Raw genomic sequence first — 24,689 nt, 5'->3', positions numbered from 1 at the left:
ACAAAAATAGAAAAGTTCATAGTTCTTCCCCTGTATGAACTATTTCTTCTCCTGTAGATATGTGAACAAGTTGTTTTAAGAACAAATCAGAGCATTTCTATTCCTAGGCACTGAATGTAACCTTTTGTAGCTTTGCTTTGTAAACTATTTTTGTGCTGCTCTTGCTCTGCACTGTAAGCTTCAAAAGATTCTAAAAACTGATTTCACCTTTATTGTGCAGGTGAAGCTGGTGACCCTGGCTCATCATATGGGTGGAACTATTCGAAAGGACTTTTGCTCAAAAGTTACATATCTGGTGGCTAACTCAACACATGGAGACAAATTCAGAGTATGTAAGCTGGAGCTGGTGCTTCATGGAAACTTACAGAATTTGGTTTTTTGTAGACTAAGTGTGTAAATTATACTTCAGCTTGTAAATTGCAGGGGTTTATTCCTGCACTAACAAAAATGACTCGTAATGGTGAGGTGTTGAGGTTTGACATGTTTTTGTCTCTGTTAAAAGATCTAAATAACACAAATTGCCTGAATGCAGAGACAAGTGTAGTAAATAGTACAGTAAATGGACAAGTATAGTAAATAGCAAGAACCAAAATGTTGGAAGTACTTAAGCTATTGATAAACATTTGTTCAGCCATGAACAAGTGTTTGTGTATCAACACACCTGGTTGGAATAGTCTGTCCAAACAAACTTCAAGGTAACTTGAAGAAGCTTTAGTACTCAATTTGCCTGCATCTTCTTTTTTAAAAATGATTTTTAACTTGTTTTGTGTGAACTTTCAAATCTTCCTTTATGTGTAAATATTTGTTAGGGGTGGGATTTTTTTTGACAACACCAAAAAGGAGTCTTTCAGGACATGTATGTCCAGTTGACACAAGTAGGAGTTCTACAGGCTTTTGTACAGTGGAACTTGACGTAGCAATGCCTATGTGCCTTGACTCCCCCGTTTGAATTGTTAGCAGGCTGTTGCTTTTTTCCTAGTCTGTCTTTCTAATCTTCCATTTGGAAGAGAAGACCTACTTTCTAACTCTGTTCAAACACTTTTCTGCCTACCCAAAGGGGAAAAAGTAGGAAAACTTTATCGTAGAAGTTATCTTCGGAATAGTTGATTTCTCTTTGGTAAAATCAGGCTGGAATGTTTGTCTTCGTAAGTTGCAAAAGCAGGAGGAGGATTCTGTATTCCACTGAAACAGAGCTTTGCTTCTATGTGTTTTTTTTGAGTGATGAGACTAAGAAGATGGTGTACTTTTGAGTAGGTGTTAAAATAGCTATTGATCAGTTCTACTAGTCAGTGAAGAATTACTACGTTAACTTTTTGTAGTGTCTAAAAGTAAAAGCAAAGATAGACATTTTTCTTGGTGTGGGAAAGCCAAATGGAAATACTTTCTTGGTAGAACTTTGTGCTTTTTGTCTTTCCATAGGTTGCTGTAAGTCTTGGTAAGCCTATTGTGAAACCTGAATGGATTTATAAGGCTTGGGAGAAAAGGAATGAAATGTAGGTATTTCTTTTCTTTCAGCCTTAACCTTGCACCCTGTTCACTTGTGTGGTAAGCTGTTTAAATAGTCCTGATAGTGACATTGTTGTGAAATTTTTCTTTTGTTTTCTTGCAGTGATTTCTGTGCAGCTAATGTTGACTTCAGGAATCAGTTCAAGATTCCTCCATTCCAGGACTGCATGCTAAGTTTCCTTGGATTCTCTGATGATGAGAAAGCTAACATGGAAGAAATGACAGAAATGCAAGGTTATTGTTTATGAAACCTGACTTAAAGAAAGAAGGGGGTTTATGGCTGATAAATTTATAGATGAAGTTGAAATGCTGGATCATAAATCCTGAAGTATTAATGAAGACTCTTCAACTTACAGCTATAAATTGATTTTTTAGATACCAGTGTAAGCACAACTTCTGGTAGCTCTTGAAGACTTCACACTTCCTAGGCTGTTTGAAACCAGGCAATTAAAAAAATAAGATGCTTGAAGACATCCTGACAAAGTTGCTCCATAGTATATATGTTCTCCTTCAGTTTTCATAATCAGCTTTCTGTGTTTTATCTTTACATAATTAACATTTTACAATGTTTGCAACTTTGATATAAACCATCATAGGTAAAAGACTTGGAATTGTTAGCCCAGCATCTGGTCAGCTCACAGATGGAGTTAATCTCATGTTTGGCTCTACTCTTAGAGATAGATGCTGCAGAACTGTCAAATGAGCTACTGTTATCTATCGTTATTCTTCAGTCTTGCTAATTTGCCCTATTTTTAATCTAGGAGGACATTATTTACCAGTTGGTGATGAAAGATGTACACACTTAGTGGTTGAAGAAAATACAGTGAAAGATCTTCCATTTGAACCTTTAAAAAAACTCTATGTTGTAAAGCAAGAGGTGAGTGCTAACCAATTCTTGAAATAATCTTGATATATAATACGTGGTATGTGAGATGTATTTTGGGATAAGCCAAATGTTTGCATTTAGGATGCAAACTACCTTACTGTTACATGTACTCTTTGAATAATTTTAATTGTGGGTAAAGCTCTGCAACATGTTCTTCATGTGCATTTTCTTTTTTCCTGTAGTGGTTCTGGGGAAGCATTCAAATGGATGCCAGAGCCGGAGAGTCCATGTATTTATTTGAGAAGGTATGTTGAACTCTCCTGACACAGCATATGTTTGGGGGTTAAAATCAGCATGCACAGCAGTGTGTTTGGGGCTAGAGATCAAATATTTTAAAGCAGCACTTAAATTCCAGATCATCCATTATAAATTTTATACATAGAATACCGATTTGGAAAAAAGACAACCACTACATTTCTGCTTCTAAAAGGTTGAACTTAAAATAGAATAGAATAAACCAGGTTGGAACAGACCTTCAAGATCATCATGTCCAACCTATCACCCAACACCACCTAATCAACTAAGCCATGCAACCAAGCACCCTATCAAGTCTCCTCCTAAACACCTCCAATGGTGGTGACTCCACCACCTCCTCGGGCAGCCCATTCCAATGGGCAATCACTCTCTCTGTGTAAAACTTCGTCCTAACCTCCAGCCTAAACCTCCCCTGGTGCAGCCTGAGACTGTGTCCTCTTGTTCTGGTACTGGTTGCCTGGGAGAAGAATCAAACCTCTGCCTGTCTACAACCTCCCTGAAGGCAGTTGTAGAGAGCAATAAGGTCACCCCTTAGTCTCCTCCAGGCTAAGCAACCCCAGCTCCCTCAGTCTCTCCTCATAGGGCTTGTGTTCCAAGCCCCTCACCAACTTTGTTGCCCTTCTCTGGACACGCTCCAGCACGTCAACATCCTTCCTAAACTGGGGGCCCCAGAACTGGACACAGTACTTGAGGTGTGGCCTAACCAGTGCAGTGTACAGGGGCAGAATGACCTCCCTGCTCCTGCTGGCCATACTATTCCTGATGCAGGCCAGGATGCCATTGGCCCTCCTGGCTCCTTACTTTCAGTCCAACAGAACACTAATGTGGCTTTCAGTTTAAAAAATAAATAAGAGGCTCTGCTTCCAAAAGGTTGTACTTACTTTTAGTGCAACAAAATATTAGCAGGGCTTCCAGTTTAAAAAATAAGAGGCTTTGCTCACTTCCTCTTGGCTTCCCTAAGAGGAACTGTATTGTGTGCTGATCTCCACAATTAACTTGCCTTTGCGCTCACTTGAGCTGGACACAGTGGGTGAAAACACTAAACTAAACTTTGTTTTACTGCAGTCAGACAGTCCTGGCCTCAAGAAGTCTGTGTCACTGCTTTCTCTGAGCACTCCAAACAGCAATCGCAAAAGACGCCGTTTGAAAGAGACTCTTGCGCAGCTGACCAGAGAAACAGACATGTCGCCGTTTCCTCCTCGCAAACGCCCTTCAGCGGAACATTCGCTTTCTATCGGCTCCTTGCTGGATATCTCTAACACTCCAGAGTCGAGCACTGCCAGTGGAGGTAGAGCTGAAACCCTTCAGACGCGCTCGCAATGTTTAAGAGCTCTCTGCAATAGGAGTGGTAACAGTTGTGGTGTGGAAGTCTTGCAAGTTTTGCTGGAGACTTCCTAAGTGTGCAGAAAGAATTGGAGTGAAGAGTTCAGACAGAGGCCAGGCTGCCTCCTGTCACTGCAGTAAGCATATTCATATTAGAGAATCAGAATTGTTTTAGTTCAAGGTCATGAACGCCAGCAGTTAACCCAGCACTGCCAGTTCACCACTAAAACCTTGGCCTTCAGCACCATCTGCATATCTTTTTAAATCTCTCCACTACATCCCTGGGCTGCCTCTTCCAGCCCTTGTCAGTGAGGAAATTTTTCCTAATATTCAGTCCTTCCTTGGCACAACTTCAGGTCACTTTCTCATCCCAACATCTGTTGCTTGGGAAAAAGGATTGACCCCACCTTGCTACAGCCTCCTTTCAGGGCATTGCAGAGAGTGAGATCTCCCCTCAGCTGCTGTTTCCCCAGGCTAAACCACCACAGTTTTGTCAAATGAGTGTAAGACTGCTCTGCTCTCTTGACCATATCCCAAGGAAAAGATACAGAGTTAATATGAAGTACAGTAAAATGTTGCTCCAAAATGCTTCAAGTACTTTGCTGAAAATCTGCAGCAAATAAGCAATGAGGTTAACAGTAAATAATCTAAAAACCTCTTCAGTAGGATTCTTGGAGAAAGGAGAACAAAGATTCTTTTCTAAGGAAATTAAAGGGAAAATTCCTGCAAAGCCCACTCCTGGCTCTTTGAAATGCTCTGTTGAGGTAACACGATTTGTGCCAGCAAACTGTCATGTCTAAAACTTCACAAGAATATAAATCACCAGCTGGTTTTGATGAGTTAATTGGCAAAGAGCTTTTAGCATCTCTGTACATGGCTCTTGTGGAAAAGAGGAAACTGCAGAATTTTGGGTGAGGCAAAAGCTTATCCAGGTTTTTGTAAAATGAATTAGGAAAAGGCCCCAGTTCTGTTCCACAGAGGAGGAATCTGGAGTTACTACTGCTTTAAAAAGGCCCCTCTAGAGAAGTCAAATAACATCTCAAAGCACAATCTGAAAGTGACAGTTTGGGAGGAATAGATCAGCTTTCTTGGATCATGGCAGAGCTGTTGCAACCCCTGGTACAGAATTTTCTTCCACCATCAGCAGACAGTTTCAGATCAAGTGCTATTTTGAACACAGCAGATGAGGTACTTATTTCATAGCAACTGTGATAGTAATGAGCTTTGACATCAGAATGAGCACCTACAGGTTTCTGAGATCTAATACATGAGCATGTATGTAAAAGTAATGGGCTGCTCCAGGTCCAATTTGGCTTTAGTTTTAAGAGAAAGGACTTGTGACTTTCCCCTGCTGCCCAGAGGAGTTTAAGTGTTCAAGGACTGATTTCTAATGAGCTTCATACCCACTGCAAGGATGGCAAGCAGCTGAAAGATAATTGTTTATGTGGCAAAGTGAATGTATTTTGGTACATTAGGTATGAATAATGCTCAGCACCTAATCCTTACTTCCTAGTAAACACAACAGGGCTGAGTCATTGACCTGCCCCTAAATGGCTTACTGGTTTCAGTCTAATTTGTTCTATAATTAGGGTGTAATAAAGCCTTTTTGTAGAAAGAACTCTGATAGCTATCCAATAACCTGCAGAATGGCCTTTTAAGAAAAAAATAACACCCTAAACTCTTGAAAATTCTGAAGGTTTATTTCTGTCTTTGATGCTGAGCTTATTAGGGGCTCTGTTGTAATAAAGCTCTGTTTTCTTTTGGGAATATCTCTGTCAGAAACACCAAAATCTTGTGCAAGACCTTCCAAAAACTCAACTCCTCTTCCAGTAAAGCAGTCTGCAAGATGGCAAGTTGCAAAGGAATTGTATCAGACAGAGAGTAACTACGTTGATATTCTAACAACGATCATTCAGGTAAGCAAGTGCAGGTCAGCTGTAATAAGCTATAGAATCACAGAATGGTGTGGATTGGAAGGGACCTTCAAAGGTCATCTAGTCCGACTTCCCCTGCAGTAGATCAGGTTGCCCAGAGCCCTGTTGAGCCTCATCTTCAATATCTCATGTTTGCATCAATGATTATTTTCAGACTGTGATCTGCAGGCTTTTGAGGGCTTGAGTGCATCAAAAGCTCATAAAAAGAGTGTAAACAGTCTCCTGTAATTTTATTGACATAAAAATGCTTAGTATCTGTTAATAATAAAGGCTGGAAAATACAACTTATAGTCTGAAATCTGCAGTGGAATTGTAGTTTCTATAGAAATTCCAAGCTTTGGGAAAAATAGGATCTTTGTGATTGTGATTTGTAAGATATTGGTGAATAGAGATGGCAGGGGAAGAGATGGTTTGATGTGGGCTGCTTTGTTATTCTGAGAATAGAACAGCAAACAGCTTACAGGAAGGGCTTAATTTCTGAAGAGTTTCTTTCCGTTGCAGCTGATTATCTGCTTAAAGAATGAGCTAAGATGTGTGTGAGTAGAAAAGAAGATGAAAGGGAGTAATGCTGTAGTGATGTATCAAACTCTGTCTTTGTATCTTTAAAACCACTCCTCCCTAACCCACGCTTTGGAAATGGGAGCATCTCAAGATTGTCTGCAGCAAAGTCTCATCTGGAAGAGAAACACTGTTGCTTTCATAACTTTCTTAACACCCTGTTGTGCATTGGAGAGCATTAACTTTTTTGCTTAATTCATCAGTTATTTCAAGTTCCACTGGAGAAGGAAGGACAACTTGGAGGACCAATCCTTGCACAGGAAGAGATTAAGACCATATTTGGCAGCATTCCAGATATTCTTGATGTCCATACCAAAATCAAGGTAAGATGCTAGTTCTCCCTTGCAGGGGAAGCTTTGATACAGACTTTGACTGCTTTCTGAATGCTTCAAGTTTTATCTGCTGGCTAGGTGTAGGTTCATTCTGGTGCGGATTTGCACATCACCCAATAGGTTGAACGGTATGTGCAACAGAAGTACGCTTACAAATATCTGAAGTGTGAGCATTGTGCACACAACTAATACTGCTCTTTGTGAGCTGGCTTCTCCTTTCCCATTTGAATACCTCTTACTGTAGGGGGTTTTCTGTAACTGAGCTACAAAACTAGTCAAAAGGGAATCAAATGTAGTCTAGTTCTGACAAGTGCTTTGTACTTACATGTTTCTATTAAAGCAGTAAGTGAGGACTCTTGGAAGCATAGGATAAACTTAGGGAATTAGAAAACCAAAACCAAACAAACAACAACCCCCGTCCCCCGCAAAGAACCCCCCAAACACCCACCAACCAAACAAAAATTTGTTGTTTTCCTGGGCTTTTGGTGAGACTTCTATCATTCAGTATGAAAAACTAATCCTTCCTCAAATGGCTTTGAACCAATTGTCAGAAACAACCAGCTCATAAAACTGGCTTGCACTTCAACCTCTGAAGCAGTTGACCTGGTACTGAGGCCTAAGAAGAGCTGATTGAATTCTGTATGAAATTGTTTTCTTGAGGCTCACCTTATTTTCTGTTTTGATGTGGATTGCAGGGGCTCTCTGAAGCTGCCTCTGGGTCTCACAATAGACTGCAATGCAAGTCTTCCTCAAATGTGAAGGTCATAAAATCTCCTTCAAATAATGTGTCTGTTCCCATCTGTTTCGCAGTAGGCTTATAAAATAGAGGGATTTGCAGACTGCCTGTAATTCAGTGGGTTTGTTTTATTGTTGGTTTTATTTTTTTTCCCAGCTGTTGGGATCTAGTCTAGTTAATCACAATAGGTATTGATATGTGCCCACTGAGATGAAAGTAGAGTATGTGCAGCCATGTGTCAAGTAGGATTCATCTGCAGCATGCAGTGTAGATGAAGCTTCTTAGATGCAATGCTTGTGTTTTTCTTCATCTTTGGTGTAATAAGACAAGTGGCAGCAACAAACCAATATTAACGGTGAATCTTTTTTGCCTAAGGTGAATCTTGTGCCCTCCTGTCCCTGTTACTAGCTGACAGTGAATAAGCTTGATCCTTATGAAGCTGACACAGGCTTAACAGCTTGGTCTCACTTTCCTGGATGCCCTAGAGCAGCAAATGAGGAAAAGCTATGCTAGTTCTATTTCAATCCTCTCTTATGGATCTTAGAGTCTTGTGTTAGTTTTACGCTCCTAATTGGAATTGGTTCACCCCTCTTTTGTGTATACTTTTTTTAATAGCCATTTGGGTTGTGTTCTGTGGTGTGGTAGACACAGCAGTATCACCTTGTTGCAGAGTGCTATTGCTGTTACACTGCTGAGCTCTGCTTGCATTGATTCAAAACTACATATTCAGTAAGTTGGAGGTCTCTTGCTTTCAACTCCCAGCAGGATGAAGGGGTTTAATGTGAAAATGTACAGCTTTTAGGATTGCCTGTTTTGTCAGCATGGAAGCACAAAGCTAATTATGTCTGCTCAGCAGACTCTTGATCCCATCTTACAGCATTTTGAAGTTCATTCATCTTATTTTCTTCCTCCCTGTTCTGCATGTATTCTAGGAAGACTTGGAAGATCTTATGATTAATTGGACTGAAAGCAAAAGTATTGGTGATATCATTCTTAAATATGTAAGTTACTGTTTCCTTTTTTTTAAAAATGCATTTAAAAATAGCTATTATGAGCTCTTGTCTTACCTTATAAACAATCAGTTTGTCAGAGCTAGCAAACACAAGCAAAGCGCTACTGAGTGAGAAAGAATGAAAACTTGTATGATTGGACTTTCTGCTTGGACATGTTAGGTGCATTTTGGGTAGGTAATCAGTGTCAAGTTTGTGTCTGTCCTCTTGTGTGAGGGGGTAAAAATCTGAAGAGATACAGTTTGAGAACTAATTTGCAACACCACAGAGGTGCCTTTTACTCTGACAGTGAAAGGGGTTCTTCCAGTAACCTTAGCTATCTGCTACTTTTGATTAATAATTAAGAAAGTAGCCATTCATGGGAACTTCTTGTGTTTTCCCTGCAAGAGTTGAAAAGTGTGAGTGAACAAGAACTGCTTGTTTTCCCAAGTACAGAATGTGCAGAACAGGAGAACTGGGTCTGGGGCTGCAATGCATTTTAACATAAGCAATCTGCAGTGTATCTTTTGCTGACGTGAGCATTTCCAAGCAAATAGTGTTTGGCATTGAAAAGTTTTCAGTCGAAGTAAGATGTTGCTGCTTATGATTTAATGTCTTTTAAAGGTGGTTGCAGTAGCCTGCCTGAAACTTCCAAAATTCTCACCAAAAGCCTCCTGCTAGGTGACAATCTGCCTTGTACTCTAGCTGCTCAGCAGCTTCTAAGATTGTCACATGTACTCGAGGTTTCCGAGAGCAGTCTGCATTTAATCAGCAGCACTGAATCTTGGGCATCTGGCATGCAAAAATGTCTTAATTTGTTCTGTGAACACGCCTGGCTTTACAACACATTTTTTTGTTATTCTTCACTGAAATGTGCCTTTGAGCAGCTTTGTATGGCTCAGGGCATAGGAACATATGTACAATGCTATATAATATGTAAAGCAGAGCTGTAACAGTTGTTTCTTTCAGTCAAAGGACTTGTTGAAAACATACCCTCCATTTGTGAATTTCTTCGAAATGAGCAAGGAGACTATTACTAGATGTGAAAAACAGAAGCCAAGGTTTCATGCCTTCCTAAAGGTAAGTGTCTGCAGAACTAAATCAAACATGGAGGCCATTACCAAGTAAACTACTTAATGCAGTAGACAGAAGCGTGTGGAATTTTGGAAGCTTGGAGGAATGTGAACATCTCATGGTGAGACAGAAATAGGAAGGATTTGAACTTCAATCCTTCCAGCTCCTCGTAAGACTCTCTCATAAGAGGTCTAAGTTCCTCCTCTATTATACAGCTTTCAAGATAGCTTGATTCCATGTAGGTTTTGCTGGAAAAAGTGCTTTCTCATTACTTTCTCCCAAATACATATCTTCTTTTTTCTATAAAGATAGCTAGAGCTGCTGCTCTTTATTGGTCCCTCTCCCTGTGTTTCAAAGACTTGTATTTCTGAAATGGCTTTTAACTGGCTTTCAGCAGCTGTGAAGTCCCAGGGAGGTCGAATCTCTCAACATTCTTGTGACTAACGAATAGCAACATAACAGTGGAGATCTAACAGGAGGATGATCTTCAAAGAAAGCGTTATTTGAAGATGAGTGTTAAGACACTTGAGCTCTTTAGATCATAGCTCTAACTCTTCTATAACCAAAAAGTGTCTCTCAAATAGTGGAGCTATCAGTCTGACAGATTTCAGCTAATTTTTTTTCTGAGGTACCAGTAATTATATCCAAGTATTGATATCTAAAAGATGAGGAAATGAGTAAGAGAACAGGCCATCCCCTGTCCTATGCCCCATTAGCATCTGAAACAAGGACTGAGGAGTTGATAATATGGACAGTTTAAAACAAGACATTCTGACAATATAAATCATGTGATAAATACTGTACAGAATGTGGTTTTTAACATGATCTGTTAATGACTGACTATGGTGAATGGTTCTCAAGCTTGTACTGCAATGCTAGTTTCAAGGAAGGCTTTTTTTTCTCCTGTGATTGATAGTATTTTGTGTAGTTAAAAAAAAAAACAAACCCAAAAGAAATTCCTTTCTCCTCTTTTTCCCCAGATAAACCAAGCTAAACCTGAATGTGGTCGCCAAAGCTTAGCTGAACTCCTTATCCGTCCTGTTCAAAGGCTGCCTAGTGTTGCTCTACTGCTAAATGGTAATCCAGTGATGGTTTTTAATAGTTTGCCTGTGAAGGGGTTAAAACCAAGATAATGCTTGCTTTTTGCCATAATTAGCAACAATTTTTCTCACACAAAGCAAACCTGATCCTGGGAGTTAATCATGCTCAATGGCAGTTACAGAAGAAACATACTTCTGGCTAAATTTCACTTGTTCATGTATTGCTACATAGGACTCAAGTAGAGAAATAATTTGCTCTGACAACAGTTTCATCTCTTCAAATGCAAATATAATTGAGCTTCACATGCAGCTAGCATAAACTAGAGAGTAATTTGTATTGACAAGGCTTACAGCTTCAGGTGTTCCACCTGGTATCAGCTACTTGCTGTAATAATGATTCTAATAATAAAACCCTTACACTGCCATTCTTTGCTTAGGAAAAGATTTCTAAGCTTCTCTCAGTGCTACAACAAAACCAGCATGTGCTTTTGTTGCAAATTTTGACTAGTTTGAGGGCTTGGTTTTGTCTTGTAGGTGTGTTTGTGGTTTTTTTTTTTTCCTTAATGAGATGCATGGACACTTGCTGCTCAGCCTTCTTCCCCACTTAATCAAGGCTATCTGGATTCCAGGATAGCTGTGGTTTATGTTGGTTTGGGTTTTCTGTTTGTTGTTAAAATCATCTCCTCTGACTCAAAAATCTAAAGCTGAATTTTTCTTATTTGTTTTTAGGCACTTGTAATATATGTGGGGTTTTCTTATTTTTCAATTGTAGATATTAAGAAGCATACAGCAGAAGAGAACCCAGATAAAATAACGCTGGAGAGAGCTATCGAATCCTTGAAGGAAGTGATGACGTAAGTGATGCTCGTTGTATGAAACATACTGTTACACCTCTAGATCTCTCTGTTCCTCCAAAACTGCTCCTATTGTGTTGTTGCCATAACTCTAGTCTCCAGGTAATTAGACATTATTGTTCTTCAGCCTAGTTTGGTCACCGTTGTCACTTTGACATTCTGTGCCAGAGCTCTCAAAGTGGTGTGTGGCATTGTTACCCAGCATTTTTACTTAAACCTCTGCTTACTCCCTGCTTCAGCAAGAAGCTGAACTTCAAGTCCTCTGTTCTGTTTCAACTCTATTTCTATCTATTCCTTCCACAATGAAACACTGTTTTGTCTTCTAAATTTTGCTTCTGAGGAGATAGGCCACTGTAAGGACATGCTACTGGCGGAAGATTAGTTTCTCTCCTGCTCCTGCATTAGCTATTCTTGGCACCATTCCACAAGTTAATTAGCTTAAAGCTGAAGCTGTTTAGGTTGTGAGTCTCACCTCTTTTGAAGTGTAGCTTATGTCTCCAGCAATGAGACCTCCTATATTAATTGGGTAAATGTTTGTCTGATTTTAACAGCAGCAACTTTTAAATTGTAATTTATTCTTGCATCTGCTTCTTGGTGAGCTGCAGTTTTGACTTGGAAGGATAAAATCCAGGCTGCGAAGAATTGCATTGTGTTGGCCCCTAGTTCTGATCTTGTGGGGCAGAGGAGCGGCATTAGATGTTTACTGAATTATGTCAGCTGCTGACATGACAAGAATGTGGCTCTAGGCCTGAAGTTTCCAAGATTCTTAGCATGTGGTGTTTGGATACTTTGATTTTCTATTTTCCAGTGCTGCTGTGCACACTGTATCTCTCTGGTTAGCTTTATTATTTGTGTACATTTTAAATGCAGTACATTCTTTTACTGTTGCTTGGTATTAAAGAATAAATATAATGTGCTTCCCTCAGGCACATCAATGAAGACAAAAGAAAAACAGAGGCACAAAGGCAGTTCTTTGATGTTGTCTATGAAGTCGATGGATGTCCAGTAAGTAATTTCTCTGAAGCTGCAGATCTCTGCACTACTTTGTTCCATTTGCAAATGTCTCTGAGGTTCAATTGCAGTGGTGCTGGTTTAAACAGATTGCCAGTGTTAAGTTGTAAGCAAGCAGTAATCCAGTCCTTGAGTTAAATGCTTAATGGGCTTTTTGTTTCTATCACTTAGGCCAATCTCTTGTCCTCTCATCGAAGCTTAGTTCAGCGTTTGGAAACCGTAGCACTCAGTGATGACCTTTGTGACAGGGGAGAACAGGTCACGCTCTTTCTGTTCAATGATTGCTTAGAGGTAAGATGACCATATAAGTACAGCTCATGAACTGAATTATAACAGGCTTGACACTACATATGAATATAAACAAGTACAATTTGAAAACTTGGAAGCAGGATTCTAAGTCATGGAAAGCTCAACACATGCTGATGCTGCCTTTCCATTAGCTATTGTATAAGCTGACACAAGTAGCCAGTTGCTTCTAGTTGGCTGAGAGCTGTTAATGTAGTCTTTATTGTCTTGCAGACAGATCAAAAATTTAGAAGCAGCTTAATATGTTAAGAAATGCTTAGTTGAATAGCACTTTGAATACTACCAATGGATGAAGTAGTGCTGGAGCCCTGGTCAGCAGGATGCTTGTTGTCTTAAAGTTTGGCCATGTTTAATGGGACTAAACAGTGGGCCTCTAGGGTCTGTGCTTAGGCTACAAAAATAATACAGGTTTAATGCCTTTGACAGGATGTTAGGAAGAGCTAAAGGAGAAAAGTAATCTTACTGGAACTTATGTGGAGAAACTGAGGTTGTGAAGGACACTTTATGAAAGTACCTGTTAATGTCTTCAGCAGTAAATAACATTGTCTTCATAGAAGACTCACTCTGAAGTGATCCAAAATTAGTGCTGTCTTAAGCAGCACTCAGACAAAAGGCTGCTGTGACTAGTGAACTTTTCCTCAAGGTCTAGTTGACATGGCTTCCTCTCTCCTTGTAAAAGAAGGAAAAGAAAATAAACTGTTTTAATCTCCTTGGCTTACCTCTTGTATAAGATACAAGCAACTGAAGACACCTTATGTAAACATGTAATGCACCTGGTTCATAAACTTACACAATGTCTTTTCTGTTCAAATCTAGACTCCCTTGTGCAGGTTTCAAAAGGACCTTGCTTTTTCTGTAGGATATAATTGAGGTCTGGAATACAAAATTACTTTTCTTGGTATATAAGTTTTTTTGTAGTGAGTGTATTGATGGGTAACAGCTGGGACACTTGAACTGTAGAGAGTGAATAGTGAGATAAGTGAGTTGCTAAAAGTTTTATGTGGTAAGTAGATCAAAATAATCCTTAAGAGTATTCTTCTATATCAAGGCTTCCTCTGTCTTCCAGTATACCGGAGGGTAAAAGAATAGATAAGAAACAACAATGGCAATACAACTTTAACTTTTGTCTTTTATTTAACTGCAGATTGCAAGGAAACGGCATAAAGTTATCAGTGCTTTCAAGAGTCCACATGGCCACACGAGGCCACCTGCATCTCTTAAGCATGTTGTTCTGATGCCTCTCTCCCAGATCAAGAAAGTCTTAGACATCAGAGAAACAGAAGGTCTGTGTGTTTTGAGGTTCTGTGATAGCAAATGAAAACTGGTTCATGGTGTTAAGGGTCTGCTGTTATGGGATAGAATTCTGAGGTATATTTGTTGTGTGTGATTTTAGTATAAGTTTCTGTCTAAATCTCTGTATGAGCTTGAGCATTCCTTGCATTGATACCTTTGCCTTTTCAAGAATCACTGCAGGATGCTGAATATGGCAGAGCTGCTGGACGGCATTAGCATAAGCCAGCCCAGTGGCAGTGTGAGTTACACAAAGTGGTACGACTGGCAGCTCTGGATTTGCAAAACAAAACCAAAAATAACATACTTCAGTCCAGAGCATTAGACTGACCAGAGACAAGTGTTGCTGTGAAACCAAATCTTCATTTAATTAGTGATGCTCAGGAGAAGCTGTGCTTAGCATCTTAAAAGCAAGATTTAAATGGCTTAATTTTTGTGGTTGCTTTGCTGTGCTGAGTATGTAGGGGTTTCAATGGAGTTATGTATTCCTGCAGCACAACTCAGGCTGCAATACTGTTCCAGCCTTGATGGAGACTTCTAAAGCAGTCAAGTCAGACTGGTTTCTAGAAAGACAGGTTTTTATATTTCACTGTAGGTGTTTGTATGCATGTCATACTCATTCTGCTTTGTGTTGTCCTGAGCATAGAAACCCTACATAAAATGGACATGGCAGTGAGGGTAGGTGGTAAAGGTGATGCTTGCCTGCAGTTTTAGCTGGTACTTCAGTATTTCCCTTTTAAGAATTCTCTTTAAATTACTGTGCAGTGTTTAAGTTTACTTTGGAACTTAGGTGATGAGAGCCGTTTGTAAGCATTCCATTTATTACTTGCTAAAACTGTAGTATGCAAATCTTGGATGAGGTCAGCTACTCTGTGTCCACCCTTTTCTAGCACAGCCTTTCCAGTGCTGCTTTTCAGAATTGGCAGTGGGTTGCTTTGGTTCTTTGTTGTTGTGTGGTGTTTTGTTTATTTGTGTTTGGTGTTTCTGCGCTTCATGGCTTTGTTTGTTTAGGGTTTTTTCCTTCTCTCAGCTGTGTTTAGCATGCTTCAGCTGTGTCTGCTATAAAGGAGTATCAGCAATGGATTAATTTTCTACTATCAAGTCAGCACTCTTTTTGTCAAGTTTAAACAGTGAAACTGTTGTAACTTGACTATATTAATGTCATACATGGTACTGATGTCTTTGCTTTCCTGCTTTACATAGGAGCGTAAATACTGTTTTCCTTGTCCTCCTTTGATAAAGAAATGATGTGTCCAACTTTTCATGAGTCAGAGAACAAAATTGATATTTACTGCTCTACTAGTAAAGACTGACTAGTCTACAAACTACATGACACAGATTACTTGGTGAATAAACTGTTGCTTGAGTAGCTGATTGCAGTGTCTTGGTGGAGGATGTGGACAGAACTCAAATGCTCTTGTAAATAAAGACAAAACTTTTGCACCAAATCCTGGCAGACATAGGGTTAACTGAAAGTTTCCCCCCTGAACTATGTGCAAAATGATTATTCTTTGTCTTAAGTCCTCACCTCTTCTTTTTATTAACTGTAGATTGCCATAAAGCCTTTGCCTTAGTTGTGCGGCCTCCTACAGAACTCAACAACAAGCTGCTGAGTTTCCAGATGATAACTGAAGAACCTCCTAAAGAAGACTGGTTGAAGATGTTGTGTCGGCACGTGGCTAACACCATTTGTAAAGCAGATGCAGTAAGTACTCTGGAACCACACTGCTGACTAGAAGTGCTTTTCTCCTTTTGGCTTGAAGTGCATGAAACTAAAGAACTTGCTAATAGGGGACATGCTTGAGGTGAAGTAGAGCAGAAAACGTTTGTGCTAGCACATCTGCAAGTGAGTGGTTAAAGGCAGAAAAGGAAGCAGCCTGGAAGTTAGCTTTTGCAGAAACTAGTAAGTACTTTAAAATGAAGACTTGTGCTCTTCCCCCATCACAAGTTAATTATAAATAATTTAAACTCTGTATTACAGACCTAACCAGAGTTGTCTTCATCTTGCATCTCTCACAGCTATGCTTCAATTTACAATCCCAGCATTATGAATTATACACTTCAGTTTAACTCTGTGTGAAGTTGAATTTTGTTACACGCCATTTCTGCATGGCCACCATAATGTGAGAGACATGAAGCATATTCCTCCTGTAGACAGAAACCCTAAAGTAATGAAATGAGGAAAACAATCAAATAAAGGAGGCAAATGGCTTCCTCACACTGTTAGAAATTCAATATGTGGGTTTCCCACAGCCAGAAAGCTACCAATTTGAAGAGCAGCTCCTCTCTGATTAGGGCAAGAGCTGTTCAGCTAATGTGTTAATTATGTAGGAATGTCTACATATGGGTCCTCCAAATTAGCAGAGAATGTGCAGTACATAGAGGTGCAACAAGTGGGGTTTAAGCTAGGAGTGTTCTCTCTTCTGAATTGTACTCTTGCTGTACAATATTCGATGCTCTGTAATTTTTAAAGACATGCATGTTTCAGGGGAGGTAAAGTAATCAAAACAGCATCTTAGTTTTATTTGGCTTGTCATCTAGGAGCTTAGAAGAAACTTGTCTGTGCTTTTCCTTCCTTTTTTGGTACTGGGTAGGAAATAGTCTGATTCAGAAGTGTTTTAATTTATTTAATCTGTTCATCACCTATATTCAGTCTCTTGCATTACATGTAACACAAGGAAGGAGGAATGTTGGGTTTTTTAAATAGAAATGAAATCTTCCTGTAATACACTTATCATTCCCTCTTGCCCCAGGACATTCACAATTATGCTGAAAAATTGTAACCTATTGTGCTGAATCCCATTAGTTATAATGTCTGTAGCTACTGCTTTGTAGCAACTGTATAATACTTTTTCTTCTTGCTGATTTAAACGTTAATTTGAGCTTCATTTTAAGCATGCTTGCCTGGTTTTCAAGAGCTCTGTAGGGTCATGAGACTGCGATAGCACGGGCTTTGCCACACGGTGGCAGTGAAAGCTTTAACTTCTTTGTTGGGCTGGGGAATAGCCACAGAGCTTCTTATTTGGTGTCCTTTTGTTTTTTCCCCTCGATTTCTTAAATTCTTTTTTCCTCACAGTAACCCCCCCCAAAACGCCCAGCAACTTCCCACTTCCATCCATGCTCCCCTTTGCCTCCAAGTTTTGTAAGTAGCTGGCCAAAGATTACTTTGCATGAGGCATTGGTTTAAAAAAGCAAGCAAGCAACCAACAACAAAAAAACCCCAACTAACCAAAACAAATAAACAAAACGACAGAGAAAACCCCCAACCAACGCAAAACCTCCACAATAACAAAATCAAACAAATAACAAAAATCAACCCCACCAAAACCAGGCCCACAAAACCCACCCTGACAGAATACCCCCACAAAACCAACACCCAAACAAACCCACAAATGAAAACAGACCCCCAAACATCTAAATGTAAATTTCTAAATCTAAACATCTAAATTTGTTCTGCTTAAGCTGAAAGACTGAAGTCTTTCATAATCATAATGCTTGAAAGCTGGAGTTATGAAAATTTCACTTCAGAAGAGTTCCAGATGTTAGTGAATCGAGGTGTGTGTCTTTATGAAGCTCCTCAGGTACACATCAGAACCATTGCCCTCACTTTGGTCAGCCCTGAGCTTGAAACTGACTCAAACCCAACAAATGTAAAACCACTGGTAAAGTAGTTTCATAAACTGATTGCACCAGCAGTTAATCTAATCATGTGGTGTGAAAGGAAATAGCTCCTTAACTGTATGTTAAGAGTTAAATGCAGAGGAATATGACTGTTAGAACCTCTAAATCTGACCTAATGAACTGCAGAATGATGTTTGTTTGACTGTTATTAAGACTGTTTTTGTCCATAGGAAAATCTGATTTATACTGCTGATCCTGATTCCGTTGAAGTAAATACTAAAGATATGGACAGTACTTTAAGCAGAGCATCCAGGGCAATAAAGAAAACCTCAAAAAAGGTAAGATACTACAGGGATAGTGATTTATATTGGAACCTCTTTTAGTCAGAGAATTGTGCTCATGTTCCTGTTTCAGGTGTTTTGCAGCACTTAGAGTAGTGACAGGAAAAAACTTAATCTGAACTAAAACTCTTTAAGTATGAGCTTCTTGAAAGAAGGTAGGGAGTGTGTGAGGTTTTGACTGGGTAGTTTTGGAGTATCTGTAGTCTTATGCACTATGGTCATAAGTACTATGTGGGCACTTGGGAGTCTGTTATGGAACTTACTCTGTTTAATTTTCTAAATCTTTTAAATGTTACAGAAACCCCCCAACCATTGTCTGTAAGTGATGCTGGCATATTGAATGGAATTTGAAAGCTGCATGTGATTATTTAATTCAAACACTTCAAAAGTAGGAGGGATTTACAGTACATGTGCCTAGTAATAAAATAGACTTGGAAATGGCAAGGAACTGTAAGCTGAATGCTGGTGTCTGCCTGTGGATGTTTTCCTTATGTGTGCTTTAGCTGTGCCCTGTTCTGCTAAGAGGACCTGGCAGGGAGGCAGGAGGAGGGCTGCTTGCCTGCTCTGGCAGGTTGGCTCTCACTGGCTTTGGTTCTGCTAAAATGTGTGGTGTGTGAGAAAGGGTGACAGAGTCATGCAGCCAGGAGGAATCTGTTCCCCATTTTCAGTAACCTCACAGCAGGCTTAGCATGTTCAGGGTAATAATGTATCTTAGAGGAAAGTGTAGAGGCTGCTGTGCTGCAGAAGGTGCTGAAGGTGTGGTTGAGAGCAGCTCGAGGTCCTGACTTTGCAGACCCAAGGAATGTGAGGAAGCTTGGCTGACTAGACCTTATTTTGACCATTCCCTGATTCTTTGCTCTCTTCCCTCCTCCTACACTCTTGTCTTCATATTGGACAGAGTGAGAAGAGCAGGGGTGATGGAGAACCTTAAAAGTCAGATCACCATGTTGGGCTGTGTTTGGCCAGTCTTGATGAAGGCATATTAACATTTGATACGAGTCCTACAGCTGTTCACAGCCTGGATGGCAGCCTCCGTTGTAACTATTGCGGTCTGATTTTTTTCTGTCAGTGTGTGACTAACTGCTTGTCAAACTCCACAGGTTACAAAAGCATTTTCTTTCTCCAAAACACCAAAGAGAGCTCTGCGGAGGGCTTTAATGTCTCATAGTGCAACAGAAGGAAGAAGTCCCAGCTCAGCTAATGAGAGTTACATAGGCAGCCGACTGACCAGTACGTCATCATTAGCGGTGAGTGATTTGCCTGTGCAGGCCGGGCAAGAGAACTTCTTAACAGCAGAGTTATTGTAATGTCTGGTGCTGATTATTTTAACTTTTCCAAGGTCCACAGTAGAAAAAGTTATTTTTAACTACATTGATAGACATGTTATTTTCTGAGCCAGAGTTTAATGAGGAGGTTTCCTTGCTAGAAATGCAGAGAAATCTGCTTGTGTGCACTCAAAGCTGGGAGTTGCCTTCTGCAATTGAGTTGGAGAGGTAAAAAACAACATATTTTTTTTCTTCTGAGAGAGTGCAAAGCTTCCATGCTGTCTTATGTTGGTTGATGCTTTTGATTTTGGACAATATAAATGTGATGTGCAACCCTGAATAGTACCAGTGAAAGTAGTGAGAGCACAGACACCTTGTGAAAGAAACTGGAAAGGAAAGGCAGATAAATGCAGATGCTGCAGCTTGAGAGGTTAGTAAAAAGCAGGGGAATTGTTTCCTCATACATGTTTAAGAAAACTTAGTAAAACCATTTGTTGTTCTACATACTGCAACTCCTCTGTTGTGCCTGGATGCCTGTTGCAGCTTTCTTCTGCTACGTTAGGTCAAACTCAATTTCCTAGTAAAGCAGACTAGATTTGGAGGACTTCTATTCATCATCTTTGCTTTTATTCTAGTGTTGGAGTAAATCAGTATGCTGAGTAAACATCTACTTCAAAATCTGTAGTTTATAGGACAGAAGGCCAAGAACCGGATTTCCTGTGTATCTTTGTAGTACTGCCTGAAATGTCAGTACCTTAATACAGAGATAATTCAGTATTTTGAGTGGCCATTAAATTTTACAATATACAGATATTGCCCTGCTGTCCCACATGAGATAGGCAGGAGAAAATATGAATTAATAAGGGATGAAGCATTGCAGTGGACTCCCTTGCTTTAGAAGAAATAAAATCTAGGATTCTGGCTATGCCCCAGTTCTCTGTAGAGATTTTCTTCCTTCAAACATGATTACTCCAACAATTGTTTTCAAATTCTAATATTCTGTCTTCATTGTGATACAGCACTGTATCTCATTTATCATGAAAACACAAGTCATGCACTTTTGTGTCTACCTCACAGAAAAATACTTTTTCCATAAAATGATAGGAACTTAGAGTGGTAAAAACTACTTTCCTGTTTCAAATCTTTCCCAGAGTTCTCGGACCTCTGAGATAGTAAACTCTAGCTTGGCAGCAGATCACATGTTGTGTGAGATGCTGTGTAGGCTATTTTTTTACCAATCTCACACACCAGTGAACTTGTACAAAGCCTTTTTGGTTGCATCATAAAGTTGAGGTGAAAAGAGGTTTGGCTTCCAGCCCCTCAAGTTGAGATACCAATGCAGTTCTTAGAGAGGTTTCCTGCAGCTTTAGCTTCCTACTTGAGTCCATTGAGAGAATCAAAGCTGTTTCTCAGACGTGTTTTAATAAAATAAAATCCTGGCCTGTGCTTATGTGGGGATTTTTTTGGTGTAGAAAAGCTACAGAGTAAAAATACTAAAAGGCTTGAATGCATGGATTTTTTTCTCTTGTTTGGACTAACTCTTGAACCCCTTCCTAATTGTAGATTGCTCGTTCATCTTCTACCTGCAGCCTAAATGGATCTGTCCAGTGTCCTGTAAATGTTCATCGTTCCCACTCTGTTGATTGGAACTCCCAGAACTCCAGGCCTCGGCCTGTGCTGTGTCCTGCCTCTACAAATATTTGTCTTTCAAATACTGTAGAAGAAAAAAACTCTTTCAGCTTGGAAAGCTTAAATGGTCATGGCTTGGACAGGTCATGTCCTACCTCTATTGTTATTATTACTACTTGTGATGATGCTGGAGATAACCAGTCTGGTGCTGAAAAGTTCTGTACATCAAATCCTGGCTGTTAATGCCCATCTTGCATGAAGTGAGCAAAAAAAAAAAAGTAATCTTGATTCCTCTAAGGTAGCATTACACCTATATAACACTAGAATCCACAAGGTGTTTTAAGTGGTGCTGGGTTTTTGCTTGATTTGTTCCAGCGCATGGGGTTGGAGTCCACAATCACAAGTGATCTGGTTCTGGGTGCTAAGTTAATTCTTTAACAAACCCTTTTAACTTCCTGCATTTTTTTTTTCCTTAACTCATTTCTGTACAATTGAATTCTCTGTTTGGTTGTCCAAGTGTGTGTCCAAAGTGGTAGTGTAGCTCATTGGCCAGAGCCATGAGTAACTTGGCTGCTGGGAAGTCTTGAGCAGCTCCTTTTACCCATGATCTCCAGTTTCTATTGCCCTATCTGTAAATAGAAGAAAATATCCTGTATAAAATGCTTTGGAGTCTAATAAGAGCTGCTACATGAAGAGGAGTTTAGGATTTAGTTTTCAAATAGTACCCATGACTGCACAGAGAAGAGGTGCCATAAACAGGCATTAGACTTCATAGTGAAGTGGTATAAACTTACCTACTCAAAACAGCCCTATTTAAAAGGCTCTTGAAGCATGCAGGTGCAGCAAGCTGTCAGACTACCATGACCTGTTTGTATGCTGAAAAGCTTGGCTGTGCTCAAACTGAAGATTGCTTGTGAAAGTATCATGTGGTCTAGTGTAAAAAGAACATAAAATTTCAGCGGACCCAAAGAGGTTAACTTCTAGTGCTGCGTATTGGTGCTGCTTCCACTGTAATTTTATGCCCCAGAAGCAGCTTATGCTCCCAGCACCAGAAGAGGCAGCTTTTTGACTAGTTTATGCCCATTCAGGCACAGATGAAGCAATCTTTGACAAATCTTTGTGATACCTGTTGCCAAAGGCACGTGTTCAGCCTCTAACTTGGGACTCAGAGCTGATAAGAATACAGAAAGTCGTAGGTTCTGCAGGGAGCTCTGTCTGAGAGTACTATAATGTATCAGGCCTCCAGTTTAGAGGGAGATGGTTAGGGCAAAAAGTGATGCAAGGTGTAGGTGAACACTTGGTTAACAGCTGCTCTTCAAAACCAGGTTGCATTCTGAATCTCTCAAGGCTGATAAGAAAGAAAGAGCTTTTATTTAATATGGCCATTCTTCCCCTTTGGTGCTGTTTTAACTTCTCTGCTCAGAATCTGGAAATGGAGAATCAATTTCAAAAGCTGCAAATCTGAAATCTCTTGTGTGCTATTACATTCTTCATACAGTTTATCAAGGGGGTGAAAAGACACTGCATTGTTGACACTGCCTAATGAATGATCAAATGACTTGTTTGGTTTCTTTTCTTCCCCAACAGGGTATTTCTTCTCCTTCCTTGGTCAGTCTTCCCTCCATCTTTGAAAAGAGGAGTCATACGCTAAGTCGCTCAACAACCCACTTGATATGAAGCAGAATTGAAATACAGTGCTGTGCTTGTAGTGACTGACAGCAGCTGGCTGCTCAAGTGACCTGCTCCTGACATTAATGGTACCTTAGTCATTAGCACTTAGCAATGATTAGCACAACGTTAGAAAACACTAAGATAATCACAAGGGGTTTTAGTTGTATTGACGCAGATCAGCTAATCAGTGGAATAAGTAACTCGGTCTCCATTTAAGACACAGTGTTGCCTTGCCCAAACTTATTTTCTCATCAACATAATGGAAGCATTTTCTTCTGTGGGAATTGTCCCCTCTAGGCAAGAAACCAGTCTGTCAGAGTTTTGAAATGATGTGCACATAACTTACCGCTAGTTTGCATGACTCCGGTGCTTGCCTAACCTCATCAGCTGGCAAAGCACTCCCATGTCTGAATTGCTGATTTAAGTGGAGATGCATTATGAAGTACCTGACCTTCCAAGTATGACAGTTAACCTGTTGTACAGCTGCTTATTCCAGATATTTTATAAATGTAGTTGTTTATAAAGAAAATAGAATTGAGCTTCTGTGATTATGGTAGTCTGCAGCCTCGCTGTAACTCAGTGGACTGTTGCCTGTGTTTATCTGAACAGCAAGTTTGAAAGGCTGTGACTGGCTTTGACCACCAAAAGCAAGCAATTGAATTCTTTTGAATTTCTTTGGAGTGGAACTTTGAGAAAAAGAATTGTACTCCCATCTAGCAGGGCTGTTAAACAAGCCCCCCTCCCCCAAACCTGCCCCATGCTTGGTTAAAAAAGAAGTATTTAATGTATGGCATTATTGGTGTGACGAGGTAACTTGAGGGCCCAGTTTTGGTGTGTCAAGTTTCAGGCCTAGGACTCCTCAGGCTTTTACCTGGCTTTCTCCTGTGTTTGTCTTCCTTCAACACTGTTTGTTCACTTCTTTCATCTCTGAACAGTTAGCATGATGCAGTGCTGTCTCAGGAGCTATCTAAATATGTATATTTCTGCATTTCATTAATGGCTTCACTGTCTGCATCGGCAGGAGTTCTCAACTTCTGCTTTCTTTTTAACTATCAGTGTCTCATGTTCATATTTAACTAGTGATGTTCTGAATGTGTCATTAACTGTTTTTTAGATCTCTCTTTGCCAATCTGGTGTAAATAAACTGTTTAAAATTGCTCATGGCTTTGCTAAGTGGGCTTTTCTGAGAGTCTGGTTTGTCTTTTCACAAAGTTTTGAGTTGGGCTCCAGTCTCAACTGTGCTCTGATTAGCTCTACAGCTCTTCCTGGTAGAATACACATCATGGTAGGCCTGAAGCTGCAGAATCACACTTTCCACCCCCCATTAGTCTATTCCCCATTCTCCCTCTTTCCCCAGCTGGTATGTATCTGTCCATGGGACATTTTTGTCCTTATCATTTGAAAAAATAAGCATCTGAGCTAAGTCTGCACTGACATTTCCATAATAAAACTATTAAATAAATACTATGCTAAAAAAAATAATCAGCACCAGTTGCTTTCTTGTTGTTTTTGGAAGAAGGGCATCTTCAGCCTGGTAACTCCATGGAACTGGTGCTATCAGCCTATCATCATTTTTCCAGCCTCCTTTAATTTCCAAATTATTTGTATTTAGCTTCTCTCTCAAGTTGACTGGTGCTCAAAGACAATGGCCCTTCCAGAGCTCGCTGTCTCTTGCCTAATCTTGTCATGGCCTCTTGTTGCTAAAGGAATGGAAAAGGGTCGTTCAGAGTGCTCAGTCCTACTGCTCTTCATTTGGTGCTCATTGCCTTCTAATACAGGGACAAGTTCTGCTCAGTCTTGCAAGCTCTCCAGGAAGAATGAGAACTCTGCCTGCCTCCAGTGTAACTTTACTCCCTCCTGTGTTCTCAGTGCATTAATATCTTGACCTGTCAAGTTTCAGCGTGAGCTGCCCCTATGTGTATTAAAGAGATGTACTGTTAAAAACAGCAAATCTAATCTTAGGAGTAGGAGGAAAATGGCAGCTCAGTCTCTTTGTAATTAAATGAGATGACTTAAAGTGGACAAAATTCAATATCTGTCTACTGTTTTCTGACATCATTCTGAGGTG

General features: G+C 39.9%; 1 protein-coding gene across 1 annotated transcript in view; it reads left to right on the top strand.

The window, feature by feature from the left end:
* ECT2 (epithelial cell transforming 2) overlaps positions 1-22,078 on the top strand; it is a 30,468-nt gene extending 8,390 nt beyond the window's left edge. The window contains exons 7-25 of the mRNA XM_054166165.1: positions 221-328; positions 1,420-1,493; positions 1,610-1,740; positions 2,268-2,383; positions 2,575-2,637; positions 3,713-3,935; positions 5,750-5,886; positions 6,666-6,785; positions 8,463-8,531; positions 9,489-9,599; positions 10,574-10,670; positions 11,406-11,487; positions 12,414-12,492; positions 12,670-12,789; positions 13,949-14,087; positions 15,645-15,799; positions 17,946-18,053; positions 19,157-19,303; positions 20,885-22,078. Coding sequence (XP_054022140.1) covers positions 221-328; positions 1,420-1,493; positions 1,610-1,740; positions 2,268-2,383; positions 2,575-2,637; positions 3,713-3,935; positions 5,750-5,886; positions 6,666-6,785; positions 8,463-8,531; positions 9,489-9,599; positions 10,574-10,670; positions 11,406-11,487; positions 12,414-12,492; positions 12,670-12,789; positions 13,949-14,087; positions 15,645-15,799; positions 17,946-18,053; positions 19,157-19,303; positions 20,885-21,193 — 2,388 coding nt within the window. The 3' untranslated portion in view covers positions 21,194-22,078. The remainder of the gene's footprint in view (positions 1-220; positions 329-1,419; positions 1,494-1,609; positions 1,741-2,267; positions 2,384-2,574; positions 2,638-3,712; positions 3,936-5,749; positions 5,887-6,665; positions 6,786-8,462; positions 8,532-9,488; positions 9,600-10,573; positions 10,671-11,405; positions 11,488-12,413; positions 12,493-12,669; positions 12,790-13,948; positions 14,088-15,644; positions 15,800-17,945; positions 18,054-19,156; positions 19,304-20,884) is intronic.
* Positions 22,079-24,689: the final 2,611 nt, after the last annotated feature.

This window comes from Dryobates pubescens, chromosome 13 (assembly GCF_014839835.1).
Source record: "Dryobates pubescens isolate bDryPub1 chromosome 13, bDryPub1.pri, whole genome shotgun sequence".
Taxonomy (NCBI): Eukaryota; Metazoa; Chordata; class Aves; order Piciformes; family Picidae; genus Dryobates; species Dryobates pubescens.
This window is presented reverse-complemented; position numbering and strand designations above follow the sequence as displayed.